Source organism: Condylura cristata, unplaced genomic scaffold (genome assembly GCF_000260355.1).
Source record: "Condylura cristata isolate star-nosed mole 26May11 unplaced genomic scaffold, ConCri1.0 scaffold00008, whole genome shotgun sequence".
In the NCBI taxonomy this organism is placed as follows: Eukaryota; Metazoa; Chordata; class Mammalia; order Eulipotyphla; family Talpidae; genus Condylura; species Condylura cristata.
The window spans coordinates 40,292,181-40,318,010 of record NW_004567109.1 but is presented as its reverse complement, the minus strand read 5'-3'; the positions used below and the strand labels follow the sequence as shown (position 1 = coordinate 40,318,010).

The window sequence follows — 25,830 nt, the reverse complement described above, 5'->3', positions numbered from 1 at the left end:
TTTTACACACTTTTCCTAAGCTCCTCAATGTATGTGCTTATCTACTGGTGCTCCATTTATTACTAGATTGGGTGAGTACCCTATGTGTTTGCACTGGGGAGAAAGGAATCCTGCTAAGAAGCACCAAGGTGACAGCACTGCACATTCACCCAGTGAGATTTTTTGAAAGCCAATCGTAGGAGCAAATCAAATTAAAGCTACTCCAGGGGAAAGCCTCAGGCCAAAAAGACTGGGGAGTGGGCGGACGACGTTTATTTATTGGTTTTCATTTCAAATGTGAAAACGCTGGGCTCAAAACAATTAGGTCAGGGACTAAGCCGCCTCACCCGTTCGCAGTGTTTCGGAAACATGACTCCGCCTCGCCAACGACCACAAGAGGGAGAAGCAGCTCCAGAGAACCCGGTGAGGCTCCCAGCACGCCCTACACGCGAGCCCTGCAGGCCAGCAGGTACCAGCCACCCGGCACTTCGCGCTAGCGCCTGGAGAGGCGCCCCGCCCACCCTCGCGCTGCTGGGACCAGGCGAGGCGTCACGTGATCCAGAGAACGGCCAATCAGCGCCGCCTTCTGCGTATTCAAATCGGTGGCGGGGTCGACTTTTGTGCTGTGCGTCGCTGACGGGGTCGTCCTCCCGGCTTTTCCTTCTGCCGCCATGCTGAGTACGGGGTATTGACGGACCTCGAGCTTGGTGGGAGGAATGGAGAATCGGAGTGTGCCTCCTGGGCCTTACCGGGCAACCAGGCTGGTAAGACGGCGCGGAACGCGAGACTGGGCAGCCGGGGAGAACGTGAGAACGTTCGTAGTTTCACCGAGAGCGGGGGTAGCGGTGGGGGGGTGGAGGTGTATTCTAGAGCCCTGCGGCCACTGTAGAGTGAGGGTCACCCGCCTCGGGCCCCCTGGTAGGCCACGTCTCTCGCTTTCCTTGGAGGGTCTTGGCCTTTGCACCCTAGTCACGAGGCAGTTAGGTCCAAAGGGAAAGCCGTTGGAAGGCCTCCTTCATACTGTCGCTTGGCATATTCTTTCCTAGTTCGGCGACCCCCTGTGTCAGGTGGTGTCTGCGACCCCTGGGATGCCGTAAGATATTCCACGATTATCCCATCACTGCCCCCATCAGGATTCGAGAATTTAGAATGAGTTCCAGTGTTCTCTAGGGTCAGATAGGAGGCAAGCTTGAGTATGATAAATTCCTTTTGCTGGGTTCATAGAATTTAATGCAGATATATCAGTTGAATAGCCCTTCGTGACAACTGATTAGTCTACAACTTAAATCCAGATTTTATTTTCTTTTGTAATTATGTTCAAATTTACTTTTTACTCAAGGAAATTTCATTGATCATATGAATGATCTTTCATATAATATTCAGTATTTTGAAATTCATATATAAAAAGATGACCTGAGGATAAATGACTGCTTAAGAACCTTATATCTTCCTAGTAGTGAATCCTTTTTTTTAACATCATCCTTCATTTTTTACAATGTATGCTTTCTCATTTCAATTATAGTCCCCGTGAAATTCCTACCACCAATTTAGGTGTGTACCATCACCATAGTCCCTTGTGCTCTTTCCACTTTTGTTGTGATCCTACTTCTCTCCCCCAGAAAGTCTCTGATTTATAGTTCCTTGTTTTTGATTTTTACTTTATTATAATCATTTCTTTTCCTGATCCCATATTTGGATCTTCTACATTCCTCATAAAAGTGAAGCCATCTGGGTTTCACTCATAGCAAGAGTATAAAGGACATGGGGAGAAAATAATAGTGAACTATATATCATAGACATTTTAAGGGGGTGGAGTAAGAGTATAGGATCAGAAATGGGTGGGAGGGGGGAAATGCACTGGACTTTGTTGATGGGAAGCCCACAGGGATTACAACTGAGATGGAAAAAGGCACAGAATGATGTCAAAATAAACTATTATATTATTTAAAAAAAAAAAAGTGAAGCCATCTGGTATTTTTCTTTTTCTTTCTGGCTTATTTCACAAAGCATGAGCCCTTCCAGCTCCATCCATGTTGCTGCAAATTGTATGAGTTTATCTTTTTTGATTGCTGAGTAACATTCCATTGGGTATATATATATATATATATACCACATCCAAGCCAGGGAGGTGACCCACCTGGTGCAGCAGACCTCTCCTGTCTCACCTGCTGCTCCCCTCAGCAGTGTGTTTCAGTCAATCTGCCTGTTCTGTTCCCCACTCTGTCTCTGGTGAGTCCTCTCACCCCCAGCACTTTTGGCCGATATCCCTGTTCTTGTATACATAAATAAATAAATCTTTTTTAAAAATTTATCTGTATAAGGGTAAAATTTAGGGCTGAAAGTAACCTTAGGTCAGGTAGTCCTGTCACGTTTTAAAATTCAATAGATTAAAAAATTGCAAGACACTACTAGAACATATCAATTCATTTTAACACTACACCAAGTACATTAGGTAGGCAATATTGCACCCATTTTATGGAGAAGAATATTGAGGCATAGATCAATAGTTTGGCTAAATTAATTCAAGTCCAACCAGTCATAAACAATAAGTGATAAAACTGGTGTTGAGAAATCCTAGTAATCTCCAGAACCCACTCTCAAAATAATAAATGACATCTCAGAAAGGCTATTTGATTATCTACTTAAAGGCAAGGAGCCCTTCTGTCATTTTCACTTAATGCTGAAGAAATAATGTAGAGTTGTTTTCAGTCCTTAAATTTTGCATTGTGGTATTAGGGTCACATAGGTTAGATGAGTGATACTAGCTTATATTGGCATAGCTGGAGTTACAAGTCAGCTCTCTTGATCTCTAACATGGGACTTTGATTCAAAAGTGATATGTCTACAGCATCATCACCCTTATGCTTCAATATTGGATCTGTCACAAATCAAAAGTTTAGGAGATTTGAAGGACAATTTGGAAATATAAATACTTTTAATGTAAATTTATCACAATTTCTAAGTAAAGACAAAATGGACTTAAATTTACTGATTTACTCTGTTTATGTTCAATATAGGAATCTTCATATAAGATACTTAGCAAACATAAGTACCTTAGCAACTTAGCAAACATAATCTACTTTCATGTGAAAGATATACCAATAAATCTACTATGTGTTGTGAATTTTGTATGGCCAGCATTACATAGCTCTAGAATGTAGTTTGTGAAATCAGTCAAACCTGGGTTTTTAATACCTGGACTCCTCACTTAACTGTGTGTTCCTGGTCAAATTATTCAATTTTTCTGGGCTTTATTTCCTTATCTGAAAATAGGATAATATTGGTACTATTACAAGAATTAAATGAAAATGTAAAGTACAGTACCTGATACAAATGCTACCAGTATATTATTAATAATTCAGGGGAAAATAAGCAGGATTAAATAATACTTTTTCTGTTGAGGAATAAAGGAAGGTTCATTGTAGTTCTCTGTAGGTTTCTATGAGCTGGCTACTAACTGGCCACTCATGGGCAACTGTGACCTATTTGCTATCTACAAATCATAGCAGAGAATTCCCTGACTACCTACATACAGAGTATAACACAGATCATAATGCAGGGCCAGAATCACTTAGGCCACTGTTGACCTGATTAGATGATTTTCTCCATGGTGGGCTTGAGATAACTCTGCCTGTGAAAACATCAAATACTTTCTGATACAAATGACTCTTAATGTATGGTCACAATGTCCCCTTTCTTGTCCCTTGTGAAACTCTGTCCCCCATTCCTACCCCACCCTCCAGACTTTATTCTTCATACCATTGTTCTATGATCAGTTTTTACTAGCCTGTATGCTTTCAATAAATGGCACAAGAACTTCTAGAAGTTCAAGGAGAAGAGTCTTGCCTTGCAAACCTGCTCCATGACTGCTGTGTCCCAAAGTTCCTATCACACTAGTTCTCTATTATTCCTTGGTTTCCAACAAATGAAATGCTTTTAATGAAAAAGAACTATCATACAAAATACTATCAACACTAGAATAAACAAAAGAAATTAATGAGATCAAATTTTCTAGTATATAAATGATTTCTTCATGAAGTTTATGATGTAATCAGATATGAATGAAAGAATTTACTTTTCTAGTCATTTCAAATCAGTAAGAGATTTTTGTTTGTTTGTTTTTTCCGTCTTTTTTTGCAGTGGAATGAAGTTACCACATCTTTTCGAGCAGGGATGCCGTTAAGAAAACACAGGCAACACTTTAAAAAATATGGCAATTGTTTTACAGCAGGAGAAGCAGTGGATTGGCTTTATGACCTGTTAAGAAACAATAGCAATTTTGGTCCTGAAGTTACAAGGCAGCAGACTATCCAACTATTGAGAAAATTTCTCAAGAATCATGTAATTGAAGATATCAAAGGCAAATGGGGATCAGAAAACCTTGATGACAACAGCCAGCTATTCAGGTACTGAACAGATAAATGACTGGAAAACTGAATTATTTAATACTAAAGTTAAATAGCTTCTTTAGAAACTACTACTGCTCTTAGCCCAAATAAAACCATTTAGAGGTTAAATTGCTATATAATTCAAAAGTCTTAAATGTTAGGTGATATATATAATAAAATAGGAAACTGAGAAAAGTGAAATCTCACTTCTGCATATTCTGACATTTTAAAGAAAAATTAACTTTGGTTTCATAAATGTAATAATTACATACAAATTCTTACAGGTCCATGAGAATTATGCAATGCTAAACAGTCTTAATAATTCATGTGATATGATAGATAACATCAACTTTATAAAATAACAGAAGAAATATACCACAGGTTAAAGTGAGTATTAGGCATTAATCATGTATCAAAGTCAATTCAATGATTTCCATATTTTCTTATTTTATCTTGTAAAATAGGCAGGTATTAATTTTTTTTACATATGTAAAAGCTGAGCTCATGTTTTAACAACTTTTTCATTCTGTCTGAAACGTTCTTCTACCTTGAAACACCACACATTTGTCAAACTAGTACATGTATTTTTTTTCTCATCCCTCTGTTACAGCTTCCTCTGTGAGGCCTATCTCTGTCATAGTTTATTTTTCTCTTAAATTTCCATTAAGTTAGGTCCTTGGATTCTAATACCAAGCATTTTTTCCTCTACAAAATTAGTACTTTTCAATTGCTGTATCTTAGACTTTGATTCTTGCTTTTGTATCAAAAGTGATTTCTACAGGAAAACTGTAACACCAACCATATAAATAGTTCATTATGCATAATGCACTACAACTACTCACATAATTACTCCTCAGTTACCTTTGTTGCCTCCTGTTGTTCATCCTTTGATTACTGGTCCTCAAGATCCCAGACTTGTCTCCATTTGACCTCACTCCCGGACAATCTCATGCCATGTATTTACCTACCTTTCCAACCTCCAAATCAAAAATTTCTCTTGAGCTTTAGAACCATTTTTTGTCTAGTAGGTACTTCATAACATGTTAAAAAAAATCTATCCAGTCTGAATTAATAGCACTGTCTTCCCTTTCTTGCACAGATTCTTTCCCTTCTCATTAAATGTGATTTCATCATCAATCCATGTTTGCTGTACTGCCAAATCGTTACCTTATCTATCCATTTCTCTGCCCATTATGAATATTCTTTTTGTTAAACCATTCTCTCTTACCTGGGATTCTGCATAACTCTTCAGCTGGTCTCTGCTGCTATGATAGTAAAATTCAAAAAACTTTAGAAATAAAGCTTGCCAAAAATGTGTAAGACCTTATTGGAAAAAATTATAAAATTGTACTGATGATAATGAAAGGAAAATGATAATCTATTCATGAATGAGACTTAATACCATAAATAACATCTTCCCAGATTTATATATAAATTCAGTACATTTTTATTCAGAATCCCTTTATATTTTTTTTAGAAGTTAACATTCTAAACTTCAATAGGTATTGTAAGGTTCAGGACAATTTGAAGAACAAAGAGGAAACAAAAATTGTCTTACCTGATATCTAGGCTTAAATTAAAGCAATTAAGTACTGGGAAAACAATTAAACCCATCTATAGTTGCTATAAGTTATATGTATATTAAATATGAAAATACTTATATGAGAGAATACAAGAAAATATTTTTAATACAGTAGAATAAGAAAGAGCTGAGGTCACTAAAAATTGATCTTGGTGAAAAAACACCAAATTAGTTATTGTTTTTGCATAATATAAAAACAAATAATAAAAACATGAAATGAATGAAGAAAATACATTAGGTTATTGAGTTTCCTTAGGAAGAGAGAAAGAAATAGGCAAATGATTTTCTTTCATTTAAAGAAAAAAAAATAATGAAATCTTTTGGCAAAATGTTAAAAATAGCATTGATTGTTAAATACATGGGTGTTGTTTTATATTTCTGTACCTATTTATATCTTTGAAATATTTTATATTAAAGTGGAGAGGAAAGCATAACCAAAAGCGACAACAGAACAAATTGTGGATATTAGAAAAATTACAGTTGAAGGCATTTAATATATATTAATTATGTAATTTTTCAAAGGAATTTTGAACATTGTCATACTGGAATCATTAACTACCCAACAGGATTAACCCTAATAATCCTAAATTATACAGAAATAAGATATGTATGTTATACTAAAGAAAACAGGAAGCTATCAAATGTGTTTTGAAAGTTTTAACGGGAAAATCAGTATGTAGAATCTTGATTCCTTAATAATATAAATAAATCCAGTTATTTGTGTTTATTTTTAAGAAAAAGGATACGAGAAGTTTGTTTTTGATTTCACATTTAATCACATGTTATTTTTGAACCAGATTTCCTACAAATTCTCCACTGAAAGCTCTTCCACGAAGGCATCCAGAATTGCGAAAAAGCAGCATAGAGAACTTTTCTAGAGATAGGGATACTATTTTTAAATTACGAAACTTGTCTCGTAGAACTCCTAAGAAGCATGGATTACATTCCTCTCAGGTAAAAATATCCTTTTATCAATCACCTTTTAATTCAGTTTCTATGTACTGAGAGAACCATGAATAGTAGTAAATGATCCTTTCATATTTGAAGCCAATACTGAAGTTTGGTTGAACCCACTAAAGCAATGAAAAATCATAGTGAGAAATACATGGGACATTTGTATAATTTAAGCAGATTTTGTTTTAAGTTGATTTGATGGTGGTAACAAGTGCAAAACCAAAAGCTATTGCCATGTTTCACTATTTCTTCAGGTGACACTGTATAACTATACAGTGGACTGATACTAATATTAGGAATTGTATCAGTTCACTATTTCCTTTTTTCGAGTGAACAACGTAAACTAAAAAAAATTATTTTTTCAGGAAAATACAGAAAAAATGAACTGTGAAATAATTAATGAAGATCAAGAAAACTCAGTTGATAATAGAAAAATAAGCCAGGAAGATGTTGAAGAAGTTTGGAGATATATTATTCTGACCTAGTAAGCTATAAACAAGTTCTTGAGTTGTTTAGAATGTTCATTTGATATTCCCATCAAAATATGTAAAAGAAAAATATAAGATTCATTCTCATAGCCCAGAATTTAAACCAGCTTTATTCTTAAAAAATATTTTTGCTATGGTTCTAGCACATTAGAAAATAGTGTATATTCAGTATAATTTCCTATTTTTTTGAATCAAAGTTGTAACACTAGTTACAATTGAATCCTTTGAAAGTTATTATTATAAATTTATTTGAAAGTAGATATTAAACCTAAACTTTCGAAGTTTGGTTTACGGAAAAACCAAAACTTTTTTGTCAAGCATGTACTCTTTCATATTTATATTCTGTTGTACTCATAGAGAAAAAAAGGTTGTATTTTTTCTTCTGTTTAGCCTACAAACCATTTTAGGTGTGTCATCACTGGATGAAGTCATAAATCCAAAACAAGTAATTCCTCAATATGTAATGTACAACATGACCAATACAAGTAAACATGGAATAGTTATACTACAAGACAAATCAGGTAGGTATTAATAAAAAGGAGGTTGGAATCTTTTTAAATTTGCTGACAAAAGTCACAGCTATAGAGAGGGTGCAGAGACACCAAAATGTAGAAAATACAGTAATTGAGGGAGTAAGAGGGAAACAGTTGTTTTATCACAGATCATTTATTAATAATTTTTTAAGTTAAAATTCATACTATTATCTTAGCTCCTAAGGTTGATTTACTAATGTATTTTTTAAGGTAGGATCCAACATCAAAAGTTATAAAAATAAAATTTAAAAACTATTGATTAACCACATTTTTTTAGAGGGCCTACAGTATTATGCTAAAGATTTAATAATAAACAAGAAAGAGTGGTCTTTGCCTTCATGGAGTAGTTATCTACAAATTTACAGTAGTCAAGGTATATATGTAAAGCCCATAAAATAGACCAAACTCTCAATACCATTATTCTGAAGAACCCTGACTATACATATTTATAAAGACATATTTATATTTATAATATGAGATTGATATTTATGTAATGATTTGTAATATGAGAAAAATCGTATTTATATAATGATTTGTTATATGAGATATGATGGTTAAACTTACATTACAAAACTAAATTACAGTAGATCTATTTAAAATGTTAATTCTAAAACTTAAAAGTTTTATCACCATATAGCTGTAACCAGTCCTGTTTTTCATTATCTAAAATATCAGTAACATACTTAACAGTCTCAGTCAGACTTTCTATCCTTTATAACTATAAACTTTCAAATTGAGTATATGTGTTTTGTGTTTGTGTCAAAAATCTGCAAGATTTTATGAAGCATATCACATTTCTGTGACACTTAAAAGATTTTAGAATGTTAAAATTGATACACTAGTGTTAATTTTCATTTTTAAAATTAACACTAATGTAAATTTTTAAGATGCTTTGAAAATACCTTTATAGTCAAATACCATATCTATTGTTAAAACAGATAATGGAATGAAGAAAAGATAGGTAGTAAAGATCACTGCTAATTTATTTCTAAACACCCCTCCCCCCAAAATATAATGAATTTCTGATTGGGAGTGGCTAATTGTTTTATGTATTGTGGAAAGAGTCAAACTCAATATACCTATATATTTTAAATTTGTATTTTAAAATACTGAATAACTATGAGGTTTTAAATCTACTATTATAACAATTGTATGATTTGCTAAATAATATTGTTTTTTTGTGTATAGATGACCTTCCTCACTGGGTATTATCTGCTATGAAGTGCCTAGCAAATTGTAAGTTAACAAAAATGTCTGTATGTATTTTGTTTATAGTGTAACAAGCACTAAGAAAAATTTAAAATAACTTTGTAGTATTGATTAAAATTCATTATTTCTCTTGATGTTTAATGTTTAAGTGAAATACAATATAATGTTTTACATTTCCTTGTTAAGAGTCTTAACTTTTTGCTATACAAAAGATGATTTTATAATTCAAGCCCACCACTTGTAACACCATTCACATAAATCATAGAATTGTAGGTTAGAAGATCGCAAAAGATTTTTAGGCATAATCTACACAACGTGCCTCAGTGAGTTACAGAGACTTCAAGTAGCTACTTTTAAGGAAATAGCTACTTATATGTGAAAAAGGTCTAATTAGAAATAAAGTCTCAAAAGTCCATATCAATCTTGACTTTGTGTATAGCTTCATGATTCGGGTGCTTATGACTTGTTTCTACTCCATAAGATCTATTATTTGGAGTTTCCTGGTTATGAAAAAAACATCTATCACTGAATTGCAAAAGTATTTATATAACATTTTATTCATCAAGGTTCTTCCATAGTAATCAGTTTTAATTGATTTTTATAATTTAAGACTGTGATTGAAATTAAAAACCCTAATTTTAAAAAGTGTATAGAGCTGTATACTGCTAAAATCATCAAAAATTAAGTTACATTTACTGATTTTGTTGCAAAAGCATTTTTCCAGTTTTTACAAAATTAGTATTTTATTAATGTTCACTGTAAGTATATGTTCCCTGGTTGTCCACTGGGTGTCAATATGACAAAATAACAGAATAACTAACAATAAAATAAGTAATGTGAACCATTTTATTAATCAAATTGAGGTAAAGTATTAGACCATAGGTTTAAGATTTTTGAGTTTCTCTTTCTACCTTTTCCTAACTGCCCTTCTTGTATATTTTCTAGTGGTTAAAAACTCAGCTAAGACTACTTTTAAGAGTGTTTAGATGTTCCATCTTTTGTATGGATTTGTACCTTTCTTTTCTTCGTATGTGTTACACCTAATTAATAGCAAAGACAGATGCCAGTTTAGTAGCAACTATAGCCATATATCATATTGAGACTCTCGCCTATTATTTAATCCCCCACAGTAATCCTATCAAATATAGAAGGGTCTATATACTATCCATATATTTTTTTCTTCCAGGAGAGAAAAACTAAGGCTAAGACAGTCTACTAATACATAAGAAGCTATGTATTTACATATATATTTTCTAAAAACTTTTTAATTCCAGTATTTTCTGTAGTAAAATTATTATCAAATTATTATTACTAATTGTTATCAAATTTTTATTGTACATACTAAGAATATTTCTCATGCCCTTAGAAAACCCTTATTAGCTTTTAAGCTGTTGTGTAAATGTGTATACATGTATGATTTGTTTTCTTTAATCCTTTTTTCAATGTGTTTACTTATATTTTTGTGACCATACAAATTTCTCTGAAGACAGAGAAGAATGATTAGTTGAGTTTGAGCAAGAAAAAATGTTTTACCTTGATAGGTAGCATAGTAACTCAAATCTGAGTACATGTTGTATTCACTAGGAGACAAATTTGCAAGGTTTATGATTTAGTTGATTTAGTAGATTCAAAGTCTTTTTTAATTTATTTTAGAATCATGCCCCAGGAAAGTCCCCCGTCAGTGTTTGAAAACTGAGTAAGCAAATCAGAAACAAATATTTCTAAGTTCTACTGCTATGGATTCTGATCTGTACAGAGAAACATTTTTAATAGATATTTGGCTAATACTTTAAATGTGATTGAATCTCAAGGTCCTGGTCCTTGCTTTTACTTTGTACTTTGTAAATTCATTCGATCTTTGCTACCAAGAACCCATTCTTCTTGGACAAGTTGCTCTTGAGTTTATTTTTCCTCATTTCTTACATGTGATCAGGTCTTATTTCTGAAAGAAAAACTATTGGATAGCCATTATTATTATTTCAGTAGCATTAAACTAATTAAATATCAGTGTAAGGATAGTTAGTTGAATTCATTAAGGGTGTGTTTCATGTATGACAAAAATTAAGTCATCAAAATGTAAGTTTAAAAAAAGATAGTTTGGAAGAATTATTTGGATTATCCTATATTTGCTAATAAAATGAATTATAATAATGAATTGCAGTAGCCCACTAAAATAAATTTCCCTGATACTTTTAAAATATATTTGAAATTTTGCTTTATATACAATTTTTCAGAGATAAATACTAAAATAAAGCAAAATGCTAGTGATGGCAATGATTTCTAGTAAAAAGATAGCAAAGAATAAGATGGATATAACCCTTTAAATTTTTGAATTGTCAAATCTGTAAGACATAACTCCTTAATGAAATACAGGAACTTTTGAACTTTTTATATGTTCAAAATTTATATTAAAATAAAACATATTTTGCTTACTTTTTTGTATTTCCTAGGGCCAAGGAATAATGATCTGAATAACCCAACTTATGTTGGATTTGAAAGAGATGTATTTAAAACTATTGCAGATTATTTTCTACATCTCCAGGAACCTCTACTTACTTTTGAATATTATGAATTATTTGTGAACATTTTGGGTAAGTATAAATTTTTACTTACTATTTAAATTCATTTGTTAAAGTTTTTGAGTAATTTAAAAGTATAAGTAAATATGAAGATGGGAGGCTCTAAATTATTTTAGAGCTCAGGGATACGCTACTGTTGTATTGTTTTCAATAACTCAGATACATCATTTCAACTAATTGATTGCTCTACAATTCAGTTTAGTTCTGACACAGAGACTCAACAAGAAAGACAAAGTTAGTCAATTCAATTTTGATGCTAGATATCCAAATTTACAGTAAAATCCACAAAACTATCCTCACTTCAGGCCCATACCAATGGAATCCTTAAACCATTTATACTTATACCTGACTGACTACTAATTTTGGAATTACAGCACTCTTTCAGATTCATTAATTAACTGCAACAACTCACAGACCTCTTTAAGTGCTTTACTTACATTACCACTTTATTATAAGTCAAGAAAGAGATGTAAGGCAAGTTATGGGGATAGGGATTGTGTAATACTGCTTTGTTTTCTCCAGAATTGTCCTCCCAGCGTGTTGTGGGGTTCACCAACCAGAAAACCCTGTTAGCTTTGTTTCAGTTTTAATGGAGGTTCCTTTACACAGTCATGATCGATGACTGTGGTGATTGAACTTTGGTGATTGAACTCAATTTCCATCTGTCCTCCTTTTCTCCTTCAGGAAGGCTTGGAGGGAGGGCAGGAGTTCCAACTCTAAATAAAGCTAGCCATGAATCACCTTAGTAGCATAAACTCTGGGTGCTCAAACAAAACAAGAATTCTATTCAGGAAATTCCAAGGGCTTTAAGTGGTAGGTACCAGGAGCAAAGACCAAATCAACATGTTTTATTTTACCATAGTTATGGTTTCTGCTTACAGTTTGAGAACAAATAATTATAAATGTATTTGGCTTAGCTCATTTAATTATATTGTTAAAGTAAATTTTAAGTTATTTATATCTCAAGTTGGAAAATTTCTAGTTAACTCTTACGCTTTGTGACTGAATGTTGCATGTGTCCTATTTAAGTGGCTTCTGAATTAAGCAACTGCTATTTGTACTTTACTAACAATATATACTATTGTATGCTTTATTTTTTTTAACTTTACTATTGTTTTTGTTTTATTTTTGTCTACTGTCATACAGTTGCATCTTAATTTTTATTTCATTTCCTGGTAGTTGTTTGTGGCTACATCACAGTTTCACATAAACTCAATGGGATTCATAAAATTCAAGATGATCCACAGTCTTCAGAAATCCTTCACTTAAACTGTTTGAATTCCTTCAAATCAACTGAGTGTCTTCTTCTTAGTCTACTTCATAAAGACAAAAACAAAGAAGAATCAGATACTACTGAGAAACTACAGATAAGTGATCAAGGATTTCAAGAAAAATGTGCTAAAAGAGTACAGCTAGTTAATTTAAAAAACAGAAGAGCTAATGATGTAATGGGTGGAAGCTGTCATAATTTAATAGGCTTAAGTAGTATGCATATTCTATCCTCTAACATCAAACAAAAGTGCTATTCTTTAGAAGGAATTGTAGATATGCCAGGGAGTTCAAGTATAGAGGTCTCCAGCATGTTCCATCAATCTGTTCTAAACATAGAAGGACAAAGTAAACAACTTTCAGAATCTAAAACCAAACAGGAATCCCTAATGAAACTTCATTCAGAGGAAAGCATTGAAAAGCCAGTCTCTGTTGGTTTTAGGAAAACATCTACTCTAACTATTCAAGAACAAGAAAAGTTATATAGTGGAAAATGCAAGTCAAAACAACTTTGTAGATCTCAGAGTTTACTTTTAAGAAGTAGTACAAGAAAGAATAGCTATATCAATATGCCAGTGGCTGAAATTATCATGAAACCAAATCTTGGACGTGGCATTACAAGTGTGCAAACAGCTATGGAAAGTGAACTCGGAGAGTCTAGTGCCACAATCAATAAAAGACTCTGCAGAAGTGCAGTAGAACTTTCAGAAAATTCTTTGCCTCCATCTTCTTCTATGTTGACTGGCACACAAAGTAAGGTTGATGCTTTTGATGCATGTAATATTAACTCTTAATGTTGACTAACTGTTTTCTTATGTGGCTTTTCTTCTCTGAAATGGCTTTATTTTTCTTCCAAAATGAAATTTCTTGTTGTAAAATACTGCTGTCATGGCATGACCCAGATTTATTCTACTTCCCTAAAAGCACTTAATTTCTTTTTTTTTTCACTTTTACTTGTCCTGAGTCACTCAGTTTATAATAAGTGAAGTATTTTAATATTTAGAAATGGATTATAGAGAAAATGAGAATCTTATAGTGCTTTTGAAGAATGTGAAAATTTCACAGTTATAAGAATTACTAAAATAATGTTTTGCCTTCTATATATAACTATATATGCTAGTTGTATGAATAATGTGTGTCACTTATGATTTCTTTGGTGGGGGTTAATTTGCCTTTTAGGTTTGCTGCACCCTCATTTAGAGAGAGTTGCCATTGATGCACTGCAGTTATGTTGTTTGTTACTGCCCCCACCAAATCGTAGAAAACTTCAACTTTTAATGCGCATGATTTCTCGAATGAGTCAAAATGTTGATATGCCCCGACTTCATGATACAATGGGTACAAGATCACTGGTGAGTTACACTGATGTCTTAAGGAAAGACAGCCTTGTACTATTTCAAGAGATCATAAATAAATAAACCAAAACAAATAATCTAAAGTCTCACTACTCCAGTTATAACTGTAGTCTTGAAATTCTAGCATCATGAATTAGAAAGTCTCTTGAAAATCGAACCTTTCCTAGCATCAGAATGTTGATGTGTTAACCTTTTTTGCTCTTCTATTACACCCCCCCATCTTAATCTTGTCTTATCTGAGGACTTTGACTTTTCACTCATCCTTTATCTCTTCATAACGAATTATGTAAATCAGGATAGTACATCATTGTGAGCAAGTAGTTGGGAGAAACTACTGTGAAGGGTCATAGGCCCTGTGTAATGATAATGGTAGAGGCATTTATTTGCTTCTATTGACTAGAAATGATCACTTGAAATAGTACCTAATACTTTCTTTTTTTTTTACAAAAGCTTCTTATAGTATGAAATCTACAACTAAGCTATTTTCTTTCATTCATTAACTATAGGGCTTTAATAATGACATACTTTATATGTAACAAGGAAGAATCATTGTTGAGTATTTATGGCACCATTTAAAAGCTTAAAGAAGTTTGTAGGGGGAGATATTTTGAGAGACATGGATGGAAAGGAGATTATTTTGACCTTATACTTTTTGAGTTTAGGGGTTGTAGGAAATCTAGGTGAAATTTATAAAACAAAATGTTGGAAATGTGAAAATGAGAAAGCTCAGGACATATATTTTGAAGACGTAGTAGAAGCCTTGAGAGTAAATGAGCAATACAAAAATTGAGAAAGAAAACTTAAAACTTAAAAAGTAGGTTTTAGAAGAAGATGAAGAAACCTGCTCGAAATTGAGGAAATAAACCAAAAATTTCATTTGAATCAAAACATTCATCATATATTGGGTGTATAGTGCTAGCAAGGTACAGAGCAGGTTCTCTATGGATCCAGGCAGAACGGTAAAAAGTCATGGAGCACTTAGTGTTTTTCTGTTTGTTTGTTTTTCAGGCTTTTAATGATCTTTCTACACCATTTATAGTGAGATAACCAGGTACAGGTCAGGCAGGGGGGCCTCCTAGCCCCCTGCAAATCTTCACTGTCTCTAGTATTTCTGGCATTCTTCAGTGGTCTCTTCATTGGTCTCTCTTCTGCACACAGTCCATGGCCGTTTCCCCTCCTCTGCTGCTGTGCTTCTTTATCACCCTTCCCCCATATACTCAGACACAGCTAAAGTGTGCCCATTCACACACACACCACACTCCAGATGCCTCCACTAGCCATGTGTGTAAGACCACAGGTATAGATCATAGATGCTAATGACAGGAGGGCAGAAAAATTTGATAATTTCTGTTTACCCTGCATGGTGCCAAATATTAAAATAGAATTTTTTTAGTATTTTAGAATGATGGTGGGGCAGTTATATATGGTATGAATGCATAAATTATTTTGCAACAACTTATCTCAGAATTTGAAGATTTCTTATGAAGGAATTGAAAAATACATGTATTTGCTTTCAAAGCTGATGAAATAAGCATTAAAAAACTGCTCTGAATTTTGAAAAGTAAATGGGCTCCAAGATTGTCTGCACTGATATGTAGATCTTCTGGTTTGTGTTTTTGTGAGATAAAGAAGTCATTCTCTAATGGCCTTTAGGCAACATATTTATAGAGTATTAATGGAACCTGTCATGTTTACTGTTAAAATAATGACAAAGTTAAAGAAAATACTAAACCTTCATATTCCCTTGGAAATATATTAAGAAAACTCTTTTAATGTATTTATAAAATGATACACTTTTGGGCCCTCTCTAGTGGTGCATGGGGTTAAAGCACAGCACTATGAAGCTATCTGCAACCACTGCACCACTAGTTCATCCCCGGCCAGGGAGGTAACCCATATGGAACAGCAGACCTCGCCTGTCTTGCCCACTGCTCCTGTCAGCAGTAGATTTCAGCCAGTCCAGCTGTTCTGCTCCCCATTCTGTCTCTGGTGAATCCTCTCACCCTCCATGCCTCCTGTACCCCAGTTCTCATATGTATAAATAAGTAAATCTTTAAAAAAAAAAAAATAAAATGAAATACATTCTACCTTAAAAATAACATTTTATCACCTTCATTTTTAAGCTAAAATTGGTTATCAGAATTTGAGTATAATCTTACTTGGAAATTACTGATACTCTAATCTATATAAAGCCTGAGATTTATCAGTTTGGTATCTCTTAATATGCTTCTAGATGATACACACTTTTTCTCGATGTGTGCTGTGCTGTGCCGAAGAAGTGGATCTTGATGAGCTTCTTGCTGCAAGATTAGTTTCTTTCTTAATGGATCATCATCAGGAAATTCTTCAAGTACCCACTTACTTACAGTCTGAAGTGGAGAAACATCTTGAATACTTAAAAAGAGGCCATGTATGTACTGTAAAGCTAAAATTTTTCTGCATTAAAGTGGCAATTCCTATAAAACCAGCCTTAATAAAAAAGGGAGATTTATCAGCTCACATAAATAACCTCTGAAGGAATGTAGGCAAAATCTGAGAACTCAAGTCTCAATGAGACTCTTTTCTATCCTTCATTTCTATGTTGGTCCTATCTTTGACAACTTACTGTTTCATATGAGAACAATATGACTGAGTAAACCTCTTGAGTTAAACTTCACAACCTAAAAGAAAAAAGAACTATCCTTCCACCTCCAATTTGAAAAGTTCTTAGTATGGACTCTGACAGACCTAATATCTGGGTGGCTGAGAGTGAGTAGGTTGGAAGAAGAACCATACTCTTATTTGGATCATAGACTAAGGAAGGATCAGTTCTTTTAAAAAGTGAGGATGGCAGTTGAAGCAGAATGAAAAGGAACTGTGGAAGTGTTATAAGGAGAAAAAAAAATACTGAGCAGCTGCAAGAAATGTCTATTATACTCAGAATGTATCCATGGTCACCCTAGTGGCACAGAGGTTAAGTCTCAATGCTATCAAACTATCACCAGCCATTGAGGCATGAGTTCAGTCACAGCCAGGGAGCTGACCCACATGGCACAGCAAACCTCTTCTGTCTGGCCCACTGCTCCCTTCAGTCAGTCTACCTGTTCTGCTCCCCCGCCCCCGCTCTCCCCCTCCAACATCTCTGGCCTATACCCCAGTTCTTATATGTATAACTAAGTAAATCTTTAAAACAAAAATGAAAATATATCCAGTGTGCACCCTGATTTATAATTACAATTAACCTTTACAATTTCCTTTTATCAATGTATCATGGACTATTACGCCTCTGTACCTCAAAAATGGTAATTAGCTTAACTACATCAGAACATTAATTGTTTTCATTTTATATTTTTTTACATCATTCTTCATCTTTGTGCAATGTATGCTTTCTCATCTCAGTTATAGTCCCCATATAAGTCCCACCACCAGTTCACTCATGCACCATCACCATAGTCCCCTGTGCTCTTCCCAGTGTTGTTTTGATCCTACTCCTTCCTCTCTCCCCATGCACAATATCTGGTTTATAGTTGCTTGTTGATTTTGATTTTTACTTTATTATAGTTAACTTTTTTCCCCTGATACCTTACTTGGATCCTCTGCATTCCTCCTAAGTAAAACCATCCACTATTTTTCTTTCATTACTGTTTTGTAATAAAAAAATCTACAGTTAATGATAATAATGAAAATAATGATAGCTACTTAATGCTTAATACACACTGTATGCTACAGCCTTTATATATAATCTCATGTAATCCCCATGGTACAGATGAGAGAAAACTGACCAAGAGAAATTAAATAGGTTTCTGAAGGTTACAAAGCTAGCTAGAACTTGGATTTAGATACCACTGATTTATTACTACTCTACTGCATAATACAGTCTTCTGTATTTTTTGTTGAATGTATTGAATGTTTGGTAGTAAGATAATGATACCATATTCCATCCGAAAAATGCTTTGCCAGCTAGGCTAGAGACTTGACCAGAATTTAGATTTGCATTGTCATTTTGTTCACTATAGATTAAAAATCCTGGAGAAGAACTGATTGCTCCTTTGCCAACATACTCATACTGTAAGCAGATCAGTGCTCGGGAGTTTGATGAACAAAAAGTTTCTACCTCTCAAGCTGCAATTTCAGAACTTTTAGAGAATATAATTAAAAATAAGAGTTTGCCTCTAAAGGAGAAAAAGAAAAAACTAAAACAGGTAAGAGAATATTAGCTGTTGTGTTATTTAATATTTAGAATCTAATTTCTTATTTTAATATTCTGTATTTTATATATTGAATAGATAGACTTTGTACAACCACCTTCTTGATTTTACTCTTTATCCTGAAACAATAAACATTAACAATAACTACTTTCCTTTGTTTTTGGTGTTTTCTGTGATTATAGTTTGGGTTAGCTTGGGAAAGCAATTATAAAAGTTGGATTATAATGTATAACTTTCAGTGGCTCATCAATAATAACATTAGAATTTTTAGCCCTATTTGCAAACCCAGAGCCACATGTTTTGGTAAGTCCAATTCTAAGTGTGGAGTGCTCAGAAAAGGGAGTAATGGAAAGGGAGAACTGGTACCAGGAAAGCTGGAATGTTACTGCCAACTGGGGTTTTAAGAAACCTTACATTGTACCTTTCACATGAAAAAAGCCAGGACAAGGTGAAAGAATCCTCGTGTCTAATATAATACATCTTTGTGAAAGATACTGAATTCTTACAAAATATTGACTGCTGACTTCAACTAGTATAATGTTAAATGCCATCTAATTCCTCACCTTGGTTTTAAGTTTCAGAAGGCGTATCCTCTGATATATCAGAAAAGATTTCCAACCACAGAGAGTGAAGCAGCACTTTTTGGTGACAGACCTACAATCAAGCAACCAATACTTATTTTAAGGAAACCAAAGTTTCGTAGTCTAAGATACTAACTGAAATAAAAATTATGTAATGTTTGTGGAACTATGGTGAATTAAGCCATATCTGAATCTCACAAGTAAATAGAGTATTTATTAATAAGGTTTTTCTTAAAAGGATACATTATATAAGAAGGTACATAACATTAGGTTATTATTAGATGTTTTAACCAGAAGCAATTTTTTGTTTTTTACACAACTATCTGGACAAATTTTCATGGTGTGTGCTAAAATTTTATCTGCTTGAATTTTGAAAATTGACCTACACATCAAGATTTAGCTGTAATTCTGTTTTTGAAAGAAGCAAACTTATCTACATACATATGTGTTATGGATATTAGCTAAAGAACTGGTTGTTTGCTGTTACTTTTTTTTGAGTGTTAAGAATATGAGTAATTTTTGAAAACCCTATGAATTAATTCTCAGTAGCTAAATTTTGCACTTTTGTATATTTTTCTATTTTTAATCTATTTATATATATATATTTTGGTTTTTAAAACTGTGTGTGAGTGAAGGAGAGAGACCAGTTTGCCTTAAACATTGCATTTATATCAGTCCTTTGTTGTATTGAGTAAATAGCTTTTACATTATGTAAATAAGTCTACTAGAAAATAGAGGTATAAAAGAAGTAAAAGCAATCATGTGTTCTAAAGATATTTATGTAGCAACTACTATGTGCCTTTCATTTTCAGATATGAAGAGAGTATAATAAAATATTTTTCCTTAAAGTGTTTATTTTCCAATCAAGGAAAATATAACTATAAGATACTTAAAATAAAAATAAGAATTATGTCATGGCGATTTTTTTCAGATGTCTATTGGCTATTCTGATTAAGGGACCATTTTCTAAACTAATTTTTCTCAAGCCTTGCATATCCGAATCACCTGGAGAGTTTCGAACCAATATTTTCTCACATTATGCCAATTAAGTAAATTCTAAGGGATGGCATAAAGTTATCAGTATTTTTCATTCACTCAAAGTGATTCCAGTATGCAATCAACTGAAAATCACTGCCCTAAATATTTGTCTTAAACACTTAATAAATGTCACCATGGTAGCACACTCACTTTATATCATTGAAGAAAATGCCTAATATACATGCCTCACATATTAATACAAGATACTTTAAATTTTCTGCTTATTTGACTTGATACAAATTTGCAGCAGTTTTTTGTCCAACATTGTTTAAGATCCATTGCTTAAGTGTCACAGATCCAGAATGATGTTCAATGATTGTCCTAATTTCTCAATGTAATGTCATACATTTTTTCTTTAAAATGACATATTTTATAAAGTTACTGTTTTTTGTTAAAATTTGGACAGAAAAACAATCCTTACCCCAGAAGCCGTGGTTATCAAATTTTGGACAAAATTGAAATTCTTTCCAAGATGTTTGTGTACTATAACTTTTTCCTTTTAAAAGATGTAGTAATACGAAGTATGTTGCTTATTTAGATAAAAAAATAATGCTTTGTAACAGTTTGACCTTGGTTTTATATTTATTCATATTAAATATGTTAATTTTTATATAATGTAAAGAGAAAATTTGATGAGGAAGTTAAGATGTTGGTTGTTTATAGAAATCCTCTACTTGCTTTTACTTCCTTGGGAAATATGAATCAAAGTAAACAGCAGAGAGTAAAGAAACAGTGGGGAGGATATTGAAGGCAAAGGTATGAAATAGTTCAGCAAATTTTTAGGGAAGTGCAGATTACAATAGGTCAGATAATCTCTGGTTATTTTATAAATTATAGTGCTAGTCCCAGAAATAATTGCTGTTGACTGTCCCCAGTATCGTCTAATTGTTACACAATAATCCAGTCTCCCGTATGTTCTCCATTTATGTACTTGAAAGTACATGGAATTTTCTATTGACAAGACTACCTTTCTGTCCTCAAGAAACTTACAGTCTGACTCATCTAAATGAGTAGTAACATCTATCTGGCCAATATATTACAGAAATCAAATGAGACAGTTAATTTAAATATGGAAATTTGCAAACCTATACTCAGTCTAAATCTTTTCCTTTTTACATTGAGCCTAACAAACCCTTCACTGATTAAAACTACTACATTTCTGTCCTTATATTTCACATTTTTTTATCAGTGGTGATTCTTTTGACTTTGGTGAAATTAAAAAATTGGTTCTAGAATTTTATATCCTGACAATCTGTACCTCTCCAACAGATAACAAATTTATGAAACAAGTGTCTTTAGACATTGGACTACAACAGCTAATGCACAGGACAATTTCTGAGAAAAGAAAAACAAGGTGAGCTTTTTCTAAATTGCCTCAGATGGAAGTATCACAGTGTAGGAAGGAACAATCAAAATATAGCCCTGTGTCTGCATTAAGAAGTAATCAGTTTGGATGATTGAAAGCTGCAAAATGAAAAACTCCAGAGAACTGCAGAATGGTGTATAGGTTTTTGTTGAATTTAATTGGCATGGAGCACAATTCCTAAAGAGAATTATGGCCAATATTTCTGGCAATTGTGGAAATAAATGACTCACCACTGAATGAAGATCTGTACAGAACACCTCATATTCTCTACAAGGGATCACTTGAGTTAAAACAAACGTGTTATTACAAAGTTAGATTTAAGTGACTCGGGCAGCAGTGCCATCTGCAGGCCTCTACTGAGCTCTCTGGGTTTCTCAAAAGGGATATGACTACTGCAATATTGCTTTATAAAGGCAAATAAAATAATTGGTATTAAATTTAAGAAGGGTGAATTTACCAGTACAAGTCACTGTTAAGGATTTTTAAACCATTTGTTAATATCAAGTGGCATACCTGTGTTTATAATCAAGGTATTAAACATTGGATCTAGAATATATATATATATATATATATAGAATGAACATAGATATTTGAGTCCTGCAATACTAGATTCTAATTGTGACTCCATTAATTAGCAGTTATGTGACATTAAGAATTCACTTTGCCTTTCTTGAGATACAACCTCCTTAATAAAGTGGGGATGTTTCCTTCATGATATCTTTGCAAGCTTCAAAAACGTATAAAGTTTCCAGCACAGATATATGTGTACTACAAGCTCCCAATTAATACTAGTTGCCTTTACCTTAAAACTGAAAAAAACTAAAGACCATTCCTTGCCTTTATACCCAGTGAGTTTAAGTTGTAAAATACATTATTACCTTTTTGAAGAAAATGGAGTTTGAGGTAACTGTCTTCCTAGGGTATTATTCATTCAGTCTTCTATGGTTTTTCATTTTAACGTCTCATAAAATTTAAACATATAGATACAGACCTTGGTAACTGCATAGCATATCTCTTAAAATATTACAAGACATTGGTAATGTGATTACTGAATTAGAAGAAGAGGCATATGAAGGAATTTTTGTGTTGCTTTTTTTTTTGATGTTGATGAAACTATAAAGCCTTGGAACTATTTTAATCTCAAAAGGACTAATAAATAAGTCTGGAAAAGGAAAATAGATAAGATTATCCTTATATTAAATGTGAATAATAATTCCCTCTCCATATACCCAGATCTTTACTTCTAAATGAAACAACAGAATGGAAACATTTTAACTAAGCAATTCATATATGGGATAAACTTTCAATGAGATTAAATTTATTCCCAAAAGAAACTATACTACACAGTATATGGTGATTTCTATTTGCAGACTTTACATAAGAGTTAGAAAAAATTTTTTCTTGTGGATGTTTATCATCTATGTGGAAAGCTGACAAAATTACAGTTTATCATGGTACACACTACACCAAAATAAAATCTTTTACCTACCTGTCAAAACATCTAGGATATGTTGTTTGCATTAATTAGTTATGATGATCATAAGTCTAGGTAGAACTAAAAGGGATACCATAAACTCTCTTGTTGCCTGGAAGATATTCGTTAGAATAATTAGTAATCAGTCACTTTACTTATCTCCAAAGACTTCTGAATCAATGTCAACATCTATGTTGTGAAGTATTCACGCTAATAGTCATCACTCCCACTCACCTTTGTCCTGATAGCATACTACTTCCTTAGCATGTAGCTGAGGCATCTCCTCCTCTACCAGCTGTATTCTATGCATGTGTGTGTGTGTGCCCCCAAAACACTGTGCCTATTATGTATAACATTGACCTTATCATGTTTTATTAGATTAGTTTCTATATCTCCTTCCATTAAACTATGAACTAGAAACAAGATGGACACCATCTCATTAATTTTTATTATCTCCATATCTGTCACAGTGCAGACCTTAAACTTACAGAGTAAGCAGGATGTATGAATGAATCTGTATCAGGCCTAGGGCCCCAAAAATCTCTGCATGAGAAAGCTTTGCAAATGTTTCTGAAAAGTCATCTTATAAAATGTCTGTGATTTTCAGAAACTAGTATTTTAATCATCAGAAGGAAATACAATTGGTTCTCATTCACTGTTCCACACTGTGAACTCATACTCACTAACATATATTAACAGCCTTCAAATGAATACTAGCAGTTTCTTTATGGCCATGCACAGACATTCCCAATATAGGAAAATAATTTAAATCACTAGAAAAAATATGTCCAACTGAGGTTAAACAAAATGATACCCTCATTTCCTGTTTCAGCTCTTATAGTGCAAGTAAGTGTCCTTTTTGCAGTTCATGTGTGATATATTTTTTCTCATTTTGGTGCTTTTTGTTGGTGATTCACACCATTGATTTTAAAATCAATCTGATGCATAATCCTAAAGTACTGTCTAGTGTTTCTAAGCATTACAAGGCTTTGCCTTGTGGGACAAAAATGTGTGGGAGGTAAATTTCATTCAGGCATTAGCTATAGAAAATGCTATTTATTGTCTATGAATTAAATATTAGTGAATTAATATATAGTAAATAGTTACTTTTAAACAGAAACACAGTTAAAACAAGATTATAGATTGATGAAAATCTATCAATGAAAATGTAATCAGTGACTAAGGAACCAAGCCCTTTAATTTCCTCTAAGATCAAGGGTTCACTGGTGACTTCATAAAACATTACTGCAGATAATGAAGGTCAGTTATATTACTTTATATTTACTAATCGCTGAAAGTATCTCAACTGATTTCCCCCGTAAATATTTGTATACTTCTCCAACTGATTTTCATGAGCATGCATTAATTTTACTATAATGAATAAGTTTTAAAATACATAAAATTTTAAACATACATTTCAAAATACATTTATTTTAATGCATCTAAAATATATTTTGTAGATAGTGTGGTATAAATAAAGAAACAAGAATTTAGCAGCCTGAGTAATAGTTAATGCTGTGCTTTTTAGCTAGTTAAATAACTTTGAGAAATATATTTAATTTTTACACGTCTTTTCCATATCTGTAGAACAAGGGTTCAGGTAGACTTTTTCAAAGACATAGAGTAGGTCTTTTCAGTATGTGTCATCTTGATATGAGGAAATAGTTAATCAAGCCTCAGGACCTCCTGACCATTGGAGAAACTTACTGTAACTTAAAGAATGAAGATCACTTAGATTTAGGAATAGCTCCAGAAACACCTTTTTATCTGAGAAATTAAAGTCATGGCAAGCAATTTTGGCAAATGAAGTCACTGCCTCATTGACAGATAAAACTCCCTCTTTTCTCCTTGACACCCAGGTCCCTTAGCATAATATATAAAACTCTAGTTTGCTCAATTTACTTTAGAATTTACAACTATATAAATTCTCCACATGTGTGTTATTAAATTTTATCTTTTTTCTCCCTACTAATCTGTCTGATGTTAATTTGTTCATCCAGCTCTGAAGACCCCAAAGGAGTTAGGGAATTTATCCCTACACAATATTGTGCACTTCAGGGAGTTACTCTCAGGGTTATAGGCAATGTATCTGAAATGCATAGTCTGATGTCTACTATAGAAGGACTGTCAACAAAAATCTAGCTATTAATATAAACTCTCAAGGACTAAATCACAGAAACCCAAGCCTTAGGGCTTTGAAAAAATCATAATTTTTATCCTAGTTGTTTATCCCCATTTTCAAGCAAACATTTTATAGAATCAGTGCTCTTATTGACCCCCAATGAAGTAGACTCCCCTCTACCGGAGGATCTCCTGCCTGGTATCACTGAAGTCATTTAGAGTGATTTGAAATAGCCAAGCAGATATTTATTCCTTGACTAAGAAATGGAGAAGGGAGCGCTGATGATCTAAAGACATTTTCTCCCAAAGAAAGGCTCAAGAAGTCTATGGGGACAACAAAGGTCTTAAAAAGTACAAGGAGAAGGGCTGGACATGTAAAATTCTTCAGGTGATAACATTGGTCATTTCACACATTTTGTAGTCTCTTCAATGTACAGGAATTTTTCTAGTGGTAAATAAAACAGATAAGGTCTCTGCCTTCTGGTGTGTTATATGATTTAGGATTTTGTAGGAGAACTTTGTAGTTACTTTGACCTCCAATTACATATTCCATCAACTACTAGGATATGGGGACTTTCTTTATGAATCAAGCCCCATTTGACATTTGCCTAGGTACAGTCCCAGCTGTTTGTCCCTTATGCTGTTTAATCTGTGTGGTGGTATGTCATAGTGTTTGATATTAGTGCTTGGTAATTCTGCAGAGCTTGTCCTGTACACGCCCCTCTTT

General features: G+C 33.2%; 1 protein-coding gene across 2 annotated transcripts; it reads left to right on the top strand.

Annotated features, from left to right (window-relative positions):
• Positions 1-695: 695 nt before the first annotated feature.
• On the top strand, positions 696-19,362 carry DEPDC1 (DEP domain containing 1). 2 transcript variants are annotated; one of them, XM_004679109.2, is made up of 12 exons: positions 696-743; positions 4,120-4,385; positions 6,747-6,903; positions 7,269-7,387; positions 7,782-7,912; positions 9,113-9,160; positions 11,584-11,724; positions 12,892-13,734; positions 14,161-14,333; positions 16,570-16,746; positions 18,332-18,517; positions 19,099-19,357. In XM_004679109.2, the coding sequence occupies exons 1-12, from the start codon at positions 696-698 to the stop codon at positions 19,237-19,239; spliced, it is 2,430 nt and encodes an 809-aa protein (XP_004679166.1). In that variant the 3' UTR covers positions 19,240-19,357. The 2 variants fall into 2 exon arrangements, with proteins under 2 accessions (XP_004679166.1, XP_004679167.1); XM_004679110.1 differs by lacking the exon at positions 12,892-13,734 and having other exon boundaries at positions 19,099-19,362.
• The last annotated feature ends 6,468 nt before the right edge of the window (positions 19,363-25,830 follow it).

What these genes read in the sequence shown, in the direction of transcription:
- DEPDC1 (XM_004679109.2), top strand. Translation starts at nt 696, where the DNA reads ATGGAGAATCGGAGTGTGCCTCCTGGGCCTTACCGGGCAACCAGGCTG. An exon ending in GACAACAGCCAGCTATTCAG is followed by an intron (nt 4,386 to 6,746) that starts GTACTGAACAGA and finishes TTTTTGAACCAG; the next exon opens with ATTTCCTACAAATTCTCCAC. An exon ending in TATACTACAAGACAAATCAG is followed by an intron (nt 7,913 to 9,112) that starts GTAGGTATTAAT and finishes TTTTGTGTATAG; the next exon opens with ATGACCTTCCTCACTGGGTA.